At 36.4% G+C, this 12,777-nt stretch overlaps 1 protein-coding gene across 2 annotated transcripts in view; it reads left to right on the top strand.

The window, feature by feature from the left end:
- stol (voltage-dependent calcium channel subunit stolid) overlaps positions 1–12,777 on the top strand; it is a 74,083-nt gene that overhangs the window by 5,501 nt on the left and 55,805 nt on the right. For both annotated transcript variants that reach the window (XM_034979765.2, XM_034979758.2), the window contains exon 2: positions 10,338–10,419. In XM_034979765.2, coding sequence (XP_034835656.1) covers positions 10,338–10,419 — 82 coding nt within the window. The remainder of the gene's footprint in view (positions 1–10,337; positions 10,420–12,777) is intronic.

Below are 12,777 nucleotides of genomic sequence, written 5' to 3'. Positions count from 1 at the left end.
CAACTTAAAATTATCAAATATAACTTAACAACTCACCCAGTTCCGTGAGTACGGGTTTTACTTATCTACTGACTAATAAAAGTGAGATATACAAAATATCGTGAAACAATCTTAATGATTATGAAAACCGCATTGAAATTCATATTAATTCTAACATTTAACGTGAATACACAGACAAATGTAGATTTTTTATTTAGTTCTTTCTAAACAATCAAATACAAAATATAAAAGCAAGAAGATTAATTTTTAAAATTTTATGTTTGTTTTAGACTTTTTCTTAATTTCAACTTATAAAATTTTAATACACTTATCATTTAATAGTAAATACTTTAAACTCGTATCATTGTTGAGGAGCAGAAATCATATTCACCATTGTAATGGTATTCGTGGCATCGTCGTAGCGGCCGGCGTAATTCGCAGGCTACGCGATTCCATTTCATTACTTCCAATAAATCGCACCACGATTTATTCCGCTATAGTAATTTCTACCACAACCTACATTAGTCATAGTTATAATTGATTTTATTGTGTGGTACCTATTTTATTTTTATTTTATATACTTACCTAGGATTTTCCATAAGCCAGTGATGAGCTCGTCAAACGGTTCGTAAAATTTCCTGTGTATTAACACAGGAAATTTTACGAACCGTTTGACGTTTCCCAATATATTATGTACAAAGAAATAAGTACTAATTGGCACCGATTCTAAGCACAACCTAATTTTAGAGTATTCGCACCCTCTTCTTACTATTGTAATATGAAAAGGACAGAAGCAGTTTGACATTTCTAAATTTAATTTTTAGATGGTAAAACCCGTGATTTTAGCACGCACTCGCGAACCTACTGTTTAAATTTGTATTGTGCACTAAAATTTAGAGTCTTTAAATGTGAAAGTCATGTTCCGTTCCTTTTTTAGCATTAGTAAAAAGAAAAGGATGCAGATACTCTAAATTTAGTTTAGAGAGAGACTAGAGAATCGGGGCCTGTTAGATGTAATAAGAATTACTACTTTCTATATCGATGAATATGTAAGACCTTCATTAGGAATGTCAATGTTGTGGTCATGTATGACTACAATACAACGCACATAAACCACGACGTAAAGATATGGCCACACCTGCGCGTTTGATCACAGGGTGCGAGACGCGATGCGGTTAGCGACGCAAATCTTACGTAACTGTTGTAAAGTAAAAGTAAAAGTAAAATATGCTTTATTGTACACCAAAACCAAAACAATAGACATATAACAAAGATAGCATGTAAAATAGGCGGCCTTATCGCTAAAATAGCGGAACGTCTTAACCACTAGGTAATCACGGCTCAAAAAATACTTTTGTTAACTTTGAAACCCCCATTATTACCTACCTGGTTTATTTCCTTTCACATAATATATTACATTTAGGAATCTACCAGGGAGAATTATTGTTGACATCCGAGTCGGAAGTTGAGGCGGGAAAGAAAAAAATTACCTCCAAAACCGCAACCCCGAGCGAGGACCTTTTCAATGATATCTAATTTGTCTTTTTTGCTCCGTGGACATAATAATTTTGTTTACACAAACTCTTTCCGAGTGATTTTATGGAATCATCACATATTTTTATTTTCTTTGATTTATTCAACTAGATGATGCTCACGACTTTGTCAGATTCTTTTTTTAATTCCGCGGGAACTCTTTGATATTCCGGGACAAAAGAAACCTATTTTTTATTTCAGGGTATAAGATATCTATATTCTAAACAACCAAATCAGTTCATTGTGGCGTTAAGGAGTAACAAACATCCGAACTTTGATATATTTTATAATGTTGTTAAGATTAGAATTATTTTGAAAAATTCTAATGATTTTCCTTTTATGTTATTTGAGAAAGTGGGAAAATCGTAAAAAAGTGGGAAATCGAAAGTGGGAAAAAAGTAGTTGAAGTCCCGAGATCAAATGGAAATAATGACATTTTTCGATCACTAAAAAATAATTATTTGTAAAAATATAATTACTAAAAATGCTATATAAAACAATGATCTGCCCAGAGATACAAGTACAGTCGGTCTCTGCGGGTTAACTATTGGCTTTCAAGCTTGAGGTCTCGGATTAAATTTCTAGTTTGATTTAGGAACAGGCATTAAATTGGCTCAATTTATCCTGAAATAGGCTTGGACGGTGGACTGCTGTTTATTATCATCAAAGTAATTTAGCGTTGCTCGATACGATGTCGTGTTGAAACCGATTACGGATAAAACTCTGATTATGATAAAAATGCCATACCTTTTCTTGGTTAGCTCTAGTTATCAAGGCTGCATGATCACTAAACATTAAAGTAAGATTGGACACAAAAGCAATAATTGTTAAAAAAAGCTTGGAAAACGCTTGCTAGAAACAAGAATCGTTAAATGTTTCTACACCCAAATCCATCCATACTACTATCATATCCATACTAATATTATAAATACGAAAGAGTGTTTGTCTGCTAGCTTTTAACTACCCATCTGTTTAACCGTTTTTAACGAAATTTGGTACAGATAGTATTTTCGTCCCGGAAAATCAAAATTTCCATGGAATTTCTTTAAAAAAAAACACAAATCCACGAAGACGAAGGTCACGGACATCATTTATTTGGCACAGAGATAGCTTGCATCCTGGGGACGCATATACCTATAGAGGCTACATTTTTAATGCCTGGAAATCAAAGAGTTCCCACGAGTTTAAAAAATCTAAATCCACGCGGACGAAGTCCCGGGCATCATGTAGTGGTAAATAAAAATTCAAATAGGTACGATCAAACGGAACTGCCAACAGACACGGCATTCGCGTATAAAACTTTGCCAGTACTTATTGAGTCTAGATTGATGAAGCGATAATCCTGTCAATTAAAATCTTCTATCATGCGTACAAACAAGCAAATGAAACTAGTTATGATCTGTATCCACAACGTAAATATTTGCGGAGCGGCACGCGGGGCACATGTCAAAGGCTCGGGTATTGATCTAGAGAGGTGGGGGGCGGGCGGGGGCCGGTGCGGGCGACGTACTACGGAGGCAGGCTTACGTAAGGGCGCGTCTGACACCCCGTCTGCTCGACGCTGATTAATAAAACTATCGACTGCAAACAGATATCATCGTTTTAATGAACTAAGTTCAAGCATCTGGTCTTCGAGTGCCTGACAATCAACTGACAATTGAACTTATTGTAATGGATGAATTTATTTAATTATTTATTTTATGTAGGACGGCTTGTTCCACTTGAGTGTAGAGTAGTTAAGTATTGCTTGACTAATATTTTTATTTTATAAATATTTTTACTTTTCTAGCGTTTAAACTATTGTGAGTCGGACACGTATTATAAATATGTGTCCGACTATTCACTAAACTCACTCGCGAGTAGAGGCTCTTTGAAAAAGGACCCCGGAATGTTCGAAACTAGTCGAGCTTACTTCGACTAATCATATGTCCAACATCGCAAACAAAATTATGAACCTAGTCAAAAATTAACTCTAAGATCTAAAATAAAATTTTCAGTAAAATTTGAATATTGGAGGCTAAGAGTAACAATCTACGTAGTCGTAAATCAGGTGAGAGTCAAATCGGGTTATTCGCTTAGAGACTCCCGAGCCGGGTTAAACCGATTACAGTAACAAGATATTTTAAGCGGATCTCTGCGCTGCTAATCCGTTATTCTTTGTTTTTCAACGCAATCGAGTTTTCTCTCCAAAGAGGAGCTTCTAGCTTGTTTTTAAATACAAAAATCGTGTTTAAAACTCCTTTTTTTTACTCTACGTGCGTATGCTCGCAGCTTTGCCTGCATAAGACAATAGGCAGGATAAGACAATTTTTTATTACGACTATTTTAGACTTAAGATCTAATCAACTTATAACATTTGCGCGAAAGCTTTCATAGTGTAGGTAATAATTATAATTAAAATTTTAAAGCAGGAAACATATTTATAATACGTCTCCAGACCGGATACTAGCGTCGACTGGTTGGTTCTGGCACAAAATAAATAGGGTTCTAGTCATAGAAAATATTAACGGACTCTACCCTACAAGACACTCGTCGAGTGGCTTTCACTCGTGCGGTGTGAATAAGTGTGTTCGGCTCATTGTACTGTTTCTTTCCTCTACTTTTAGATACGTTATGTAAGGTAGGTATCTATTTATAACACCTAGATAAAAGAAGAGACTGACTGAAAAATCAAAGTTCAGGTCAAAGAGCGAACATACGCACTGTGTACGCTAGTGCGGTGTGAATAAGTGTGATTTTGTCCAGTGTATTGTTTCTTTTATTTCTTTTCTTCTGGAACGTTTAGAAACATATACATAATTAAAAGAAGAAACTGATTTGTCAGTTTCAGATTTTTAAGTGTCTGATATACACACGTACAGTTCAAAGCGTCGTCGGGTCTAGAAATTGAAGATTTTGAATGTAGGTTTTTTCTAATAATGTAGACTCCCTTGGTTTGTTAAGTATTTTAAGAAATTTAATCTGAAATCTAATCTGAATTAGTTTGGCGTCAGACTTCCTTGGCGAGGTGGTTGATCCCATATGTAATATATACTCGTATATGATAAAATACCCTATCCGTACAAAGGGAATTGCATAGTGAGAGGTTTTAGAACTCTCTGTAAATATCGGAATTCGGGCGTCTCTACTTTTGGTGAAGGATTAACATTTTAAATCCCAGCTGATGTCGGCAACGATGCAACTTGAGAGGGCATGGGCCGCATACATTCATTATTACATTACTAACTAGCTAATGCCCGCAACTTTTTACTATCGTGGGAATTTCGAAAACTCCGACTTTTTCCGTTTCTACCCCTACAAGATCAACCCCTTTATAAAATTTTCTTTTTCTAGGTCCAAGCGTTTGGGCTGGCTGAGTTTACTCAGGATTTAAAAATAAATAAATCCACGCGGATGAAATCGCGGTCGTTATCTAGTAATTACCTCCCTGGCGCAGTGGTAAGCGCTGTGGTCTTATTAGTGGGAGGTCCCGGGTTCGATTCCTGGCAGGGATTTGGAATTTTATAATTTCTAAATTTCTGGTCTGGTCTGGTGGGAGGCTTCGGCCGTGGCTAGTTACCACCCTACCGGCAAAGCCGTACCGCCAAGCGATTTAGCGTTCCGGTGCGATGCCGTTTAGAAACCAAAGGGGCATGGGCTTATTATAAACTGCCATACCCGTTCCAGGTTAGCCCGCTACCATCTTAGACTGCATCGTCACTTACCACCAGGTGAGATTGCAGTCAAGGGCTAACCTGTATCTGAATATTAAAAAAAAAAAAAATGTTATAAACAATGATATTATAATATGTATATTAATGGTTTTTAACCAGGCTATATAACTATGATTTTAATTTAATATGTTATTTGGGCGTACCCTGATACTTACAAAATGGTTGCAAGGATTGCAAGTACCTAGTTGATATGCAGAGTCGGATTTCTCTCTACTATTCAATTTTTGAAGTCATCTTAGAAACCTGTGAGCACCTGACACCAACAGTTGGCTTGTGCGGCCGTAAAACTTTTTGTATAATTCTGAACTGATGCTATCGAGAGCTTATAGCATATTGTAAAAACCATGAAACTAAGAATCAGCTTAGCTTAGTGGTGGAAGCGATGTCATCTGATATACTTTATCAGGTGGATAAAAATAAATTACCATTTTGGTACAGAACCTCAGACACGAAAATAAATGAAACTTTTATTTTAATACTTTGATTTTAGGTAAAAATATAACAATTAGGAAACTCATGAAGATTGTGTTTTAAAAGGGATCTTTAAAACGTTTTTGAGCACCTAACGTTGAGAGCCGAGCTGTGTTGGGGGAACATTTTAAATAATTCCCAACTGATGACGCCGCCGGCCTAACTTGTGAAAACAATGGCCGAGAACATTCCTGATTTTTAATGAGAATATTTTGCCAAATCTGACTGACAGAAATAATAAACAACTGAAACTTATTAAAAAAGGACAGCATTTAAAAGAGACTAATGGTCAGTTATTTATCATTGTTCAGTTATTTTCAGAGAAAATCCTATTTTTTTTCACCTTTACTAAACTAAAACATGCCAGCCAGCTCAATATTTGGATTATCCGTAGGTTTGTCTGTGATTTTCTAGCTATACTTCTTAAGTATGAGGCACATGCTAATCATCTATTGAGATTACTTAAACACCCTCTTTTTCATAAATAACGGGAGCCAATAAACTGTACAAACTCTTACCATCAAAAGGGGTTTCTTCAGGACACAGTATAATGCATACCATACTCTTGAGTCTTGATCGTCGTTGTATCCGCTGGCGTCAGTCATCGCCACATACCTAGTGAAATCCATTACAAAAGGTCCGCTTTTCCAGTTAGCTTGAGTGCAGAATGCACAATTTAAGGGTACTTATAGTACGTGACACAACCGCACCACGGCCCCCGCGCTTACCCGGTGCAGGCGAGCACGGCTGACGTGCGAGTAGGTATGCGGGGCGCCCCCCGCTTCATACCCCGATTGCCATCTCGACCTGTCGCGGACTATAGTTGTAAATGATTGCCAATTAGACGAAAAAGAAAAAGTTGGAAAAACTATAACCCGACTTCGGCAAAAAATTTATTAAACTTTAACCTGACTAGGTATAAATTAAATAAACTAAAAAGTAAGAAAATAGCCGCTACAGTGGAACACACAAAATAGTTACAAACATACTTACATACATACATAGACTGCTAAAATCATAACCCTTACTTTTGGCTTTGCCGTAGTCGGGTATAAAATCAAAACCTCTGTTATTTTTTGGAAAGGGCGAATTTTGAATTTAATGCGATCAAAGGATGCGATGTGATCTCTGAAAGGGGCATATACAAGTACGCTGGAAGAGGTGTGTAAGTATACAAAAAGACTTTTTTTGTGCCGATTCTAAGCGCCCACCGAGCGTACCTACCTACCGAGTGCCGAGAATTGTGTCTCGTAATTGTGTCCCAATTTTAGAATCCTTTGCCATTACATGTTACATGGGAACGATTTTAAAAGGATCTTTAGAGTTGAACGCAAAATTGAATTTATTGAAATTTTTATAGGAAGGTACATTTTAATATAGTATTATCTCCACTTGACTGCAGTCAATATAGATGCTGAACAAATATCTCACAACATTCTTTTGACGTTACAAAAGAGCTTTGCATCTTTTAAATGAAACTAAGTATTTTAAATTCTTTTAAGAATAAGATAATATGAATAAAAACTTTAGACTCTTTAGATTTTCATGATCGCATAACTTGCTTATTTTATGTCAGTTTTCAGTCTCGATCCATACTAATATTATAAATGCGAAAGTGTGTCTGTCTGTCTGTCTGCTAGCTTTTCACGGCCCAGCAGTTAAACCGATTTTGATGAAATTTGGTACAGAGTTAGCTTACGTCCCGGGGAAGAGTATAGGACTTTTTACCCCGGAAAATCAAAGAGAGAGAGAGATTTTTAAAAACCTAAATCCACGCGGACGAAGTCGCGGGTATTTTAATAAATGTTATAGAAATAATATCATAAATGCGAATGTTTGTCTGCTTGTCTGTTACTTTTTCACATTCCATCTATTCAACCGAATTTTGACAGAATTTAGCAGAGACTGCAGAGATAGCTTGCATTCTGGAGACGGTCATAGTTTTCACACCGAAAACAAAGAGTTGCCACGGGCTTTAAAAAAACTTAAATCCATACGGACGAAGTCACGAGCATCGTCTAATATGAATGACTATAAAATAGTCTAAATTAACTGATTTTAAGGCATCGACTTAACTTACTGACTAATACTAATGCTGACTTGAATATCAATAGTAGAAACGAGTATATACTAAAAATAGGCACTGAACTGTTATTTGTATTCGTGGATGCGAGACCGACAAAAACAGATTTTTATTCTTGATGATTCGCTGTAAAACCATGTAGGTATTCACTTATATCTGGCAATTTATTGTTGAATGATTTAAATCGTTCATTCTTCAATTCTTTTGTTCAATTTTATTCAAAAGAAATCTTCATGATTAATTTAACTTTACCTAAACCAGCGGTTGTTTGCGACTCTTAAATTTTGTTTTTCATGTGGGACCCAGACATTTTGCAGTGGTTAGAAAATATGGAAATTTATTATTTATTAAAATCTTCCAAACTCTGTTTTACCTTAACTTAGTCTCTCAAACATGACTTCTATAATAATTTTAATGTTTAAAACAAATATGTAAAAGTGACATGTTCGGTTTCACAAGTTTATTAGGTTAAAATTTAATAAAATCGATTTTATAACGTTTATTAATAAAAGATTTTACGTATGAAATAGGAAAACATTTTCAATCGAGCCGCCATCCGTCGTACCTGCTTCGCAAGGCTCGTTACACACGTTAATTAAATTGGTCCTTGGGGGGCGCTGTGGCCTAATTTTGTCGGAAATTATTAATCAAAATGATTACGTTGTTTACGCAGCGTTGATCTGAAAAAGATCAGTAAAGACATAATTGCTACGAAAGTGATAAACTAGTAAGCTATTAGAGTCTTCTTCTGGAAACTCTCCGCAGACTAAAATATTAATATCAAGTGCGTAGTTAGTCTTCGAAGAGCCTACTTTGGGCGCTTACTAATGAGTTTTTTTCGACCAACTTTATCACGAGATTTAGAAAGTGATAAACTAGTTAACTATTAGAGTTTTTAGTCTCGAATATAAAATATTAGGTAGTCTTAGAAAAGCCCTCCTTGGGCGCCAATTACATTTTTTCGAACAACTTTATAACGAGATTTGGAAAGTGATAAACTAGTTAGCTAGAGTTTTCCTTCTGGAAACTCTCCGCAACCTAAAATATTAATATTAGATACTTAGTTAGTATTCGTATGGGCACAGAAACATTCTTTTAACCCACTTTATTGTGAGATTTGTTTTTTTAGTTTATTTAACGTTTATAACACGAATGCAATATTCTCAAAATATCAGTAACTATAAAAATCAAATTGGCCATTCCTTCTAATAACTGCTCGCATCTCATATTGCGATCAAATAAATGTGAATGTTACCTCAGACGCAGTTACTTGCTATAAGGGGTGCCCGGCCGACTGGAAAAAATGCTTAACCCGCTTTTTCCCAATCACATTTCCTGTCGAATCATTCTCATTTTTAATATACGTCTTGGGCCATATTACAGTAATTTTTTGTAAGTATTTGTCGCGATCATATCGAAGAGCTTTTTGTTAAAGCTAAAGTCGTATGATAAAGTTGGTTTATTGGGCAGTAGATGTCGTTGTTACATATGAAGGGCTTTTTGCTAAAGTCAAAGATATATTAATAAAGTGCGTTTACTGCGCAGTAGAAGTCGTTAGTACTTATGAAGGGCTTTTTGTTAAAGCCAAAGTCATTTAACAAAGTGCGTATAGTGCGCAGTAGAGGGCGTTACTACTTATGAAGAGTTTTTAGTTAAAGCCAAAGTCAAATCAATAAAGTGCGTTTATTGTGCAGTAGAGATCGTTATGACACAGAGTCTAGATTTTTTTTCTCATGACATAAAATAGACTTGTCGACGGACGCACGGTCATAGTATAGAGAGGCTTTGTGTCTGTTTTTTCCTGAAGTAGACTTAGCAACCGCCTACGTAGGCAATCCCATAGTGATTTTTTGTAAAACATAGTATGCACACCTTGTTTACACTGCTGTGCAACTTGTGTTTCTATAGCTTTTAACTATTGTGCAAACATCTGATTTGAAATATCACTTTTGAATAACATTTAGGTGTTTATGAAGTTGTGTTCCTTAATATCAAAATTACAAGTAGATTTCAGATAATGAGATGTTAAATCCGCAAGAATATAACCAATCCAATAATAAACACCATGGATACATGTGTACAAAAACAAATAAATATAGACAAAAAACGAGAGCCTTAAGTGACCACGCAAAAGAAACATTAGCAGTAGCTTTATGTGATATGATCTCAGCAGTAATTCGTTACAAAATAACGGGTTGGTATTATCCTTTGTAGATGGTAACCAGTAATTAATCAGTGTTTTTAAAGTCCTGAAAAAAGCATGATGAAATGTTAGCATAAAGGAAAATCGCTGACCCAGATTGAAATATGTACTAAGTAGAAAAAATACGGGTAGACCGAGAAATGAATCTTTGTTCCTTTATACAAGTTATATTACGGAGAAAACAAGTAATCCTTCGAGCTTTCTTGAAATATTCCGACAAGCTTTTTACGTCTAAATGGAGCACGAGCACATATATCCACCCACACACTTAATTAAACGCTGTGACAAACGACTCGTGAGAAGATGTACGAATTCACGTGTGCAATGTACGTCTAACGCTCTTTTTTCATTGCAGAGTCAAAAATTGGGCGCTAAAGTTCGGCGTCGACCTCTGGGAGTTCGGACGGCACTTCACAAAAATGAATCAAATACAAAACGTGAGTAAACGCATTTTTACGGCGGCATTTGAGAGAAGTATGTGGTATTCTTTAGAAGTGATGCGAAGCGAGGGGCAACAGTGGGCCGATCGGTCGGACGCGCCGCTACAAAAACGCAACGAGAGAGTTCGCACCCCGGGCCCCCTTCCTAGTGCCTCTCCCGCGGCCCTCCTCGCGACCCAGTTCCGAGCAGGGGGATATCGTATACTGGTATATACTCGCCGTACTCACAAGTACACTAACCATTGCGATAATTAACGGTGGCCTTCGATAGCGAATCAACCCGTAGACTCCTTATAAGTGGTGTCAAATGTGAAGTTCTATGCAAAGATTCTATTCTACTAAGAAACCCAATCAAAATATTATACCTAAATGTGAAATCTGACTGTCTGCTAGATTTTCACGGCCCACCTGTTTAACCGAACGATTTTTTTTTGACGAAAGGTACAAAGTAAGCTTACATCCTTACTTAAGATACTTTTTATCCCGGAAAATCAAAGAGCTCTGACGGGATTTAAAAAACGACGCGAATTAAGCCACGGCATCATGTAGTTACAAACAAACTTAAAAATTCAGGAAAATAAAAGAAAATATTTTCAAATGTTGACACGTACCCACCTATACGCCCCGCACACCCGCACAGCGGCGCCCGCATTGGGTTAGAGCGGGGGCTGTGCGGATGTGCGGGACGTCCCCCCCCCCCCGCCTCATAGCCCAATTGACATCTCGATCTGTCGCGTACTATAGGTATCCTTACCGCGCGTTCTCACTATGTCATCACCGTCGTTGTTGTTTTGTGTGAAAGAGTCGTGCCGTCATATATGTGAACACCTCTATTTAAAATATACTAGCCACGACACGCTGTAAACTGCACGATTTTTTATCGTTACGACACAGTGGGAACGCGCCCTTAATAGGAACCACAATATTGAAGGAGTCCTCCACAGATCCATATAATTTACTTCAGCAGTAAATGAACTTATGAATACTTATTAAAGTACTTAGTGTTCGGGTAATGCCATAGGTCGTATCAGGTATCCACCGACCACAAAATGAAGGTTATTGTTAGTTGGCAGCTTTACTCAAGAGTCAAGGTTATCGGCGCAGACTCATTATTTGCTGACTTTTATGTGACTGACTAGGTAGATGTCTGTCTGAAAATTTCAGCACTAATTACTTAATTCCGCTTTCCCTGCAGTAAGTTTAAGAAACTATTTTTTCTAAATTATCTTAGGTATTCTTCTATTAACAAACTTCAGTCGCAGTAAGTTGTAATTAATTTTAATACCTACTAGGGTTATCAGGAAAATGTATTATTATATTATACTAAAAATTTGGTACTGATAGTATTTTGGCTCCATTATTTCTTATCATCAAAATTACGATAAAACTCGCAAAACATGCCAAGTGGTTACCTATTTTGACTCAATTTTCGTACTTAGTAAAATGCGTTGATAATTTTAATTATATGAAAAATACTACTAATATGGTTAATACTACTACTCCATTTAACAAAATACCAATTAACTAAGAAGGAAAATGAAGAAGCGAGCTAGTAAATGAGAGTTAGTAAATATAAATGATTTATCGCAGTAGTGATACGGCGTAGGTAGTTGGCTCCTGGCGCCGCCGCTAATATTGAATAAGTTCCAATGGCAAAGTTTCCTTTCGAAACATTATATTACTTTCAGCGCGATCTCGGGAGAAGTTTGATTGTTTTATCACAAACGTGGACATGGTAATGAAATACTTCGCTGACTCTCATCCGAAAGTGTGGTTTCATGGAATCTACTCGATATAAATAAATACCAATGATTCTACTACTACTACTATACTACTACTACTACTACTATACTACTACTACTACTACTACTACTATGATAAATAGCTGTTTTCATTGTCTAGTTTTTGAATATACTTTTAGTAGGTACCTAAAACGTCTAGCTATGTATAGAGCTGAGTATTTAATGGCTTTTTGATATGATAAATTATTATAAATGGCAGAATAACGCACAACTAAATCGAAACAGGCATATAAAGTCCATGGTAGACTAATTAAATTTATTTTGCTACGGTCCGCTAAATCAGGTAATTCTGTTTTTTTTTAATTTATAACCGCGCCGCGTTCCTGCTACGCTACTATACACAAGCAGCAAGAGTCAGCAAGTAAATCGCATCACTACTCCGCAACACCACGAAGATCCCCAAAATCACACTCTACGCACGTATCTTCCTCCATCCTCAGGATATTATAAAGTCGCCTAGTTCCTTCGGGGCCAAAGGTGCCCTTCAAGCTCACGGCATTGCCACGCTGAATGGCGATGCACAACCTTTGGAATATAAATTTTATTGTAATTT

This window comes from Maniola hyperantus, chromosome 2 (genome assembly GCF_902806685.2).
Source record: "Maniola hyperantus chromosome 2, iAphHyp1.2, whole genome shotgun sequence".
In the NCBI taxonomy this organism is placed as follows: domain Eukaryota; kingdom Metazoa; phylum Arthropoda; class Insecta; order Lepidoptera; family Nymphalidae; genus Maniola; species Maniola hyperantus.
The sequence above is the reverse complement of the archived record's forward strand: the minus strand, read 5'-3'. Positions and strand labels throughout refer to the sequence as shown.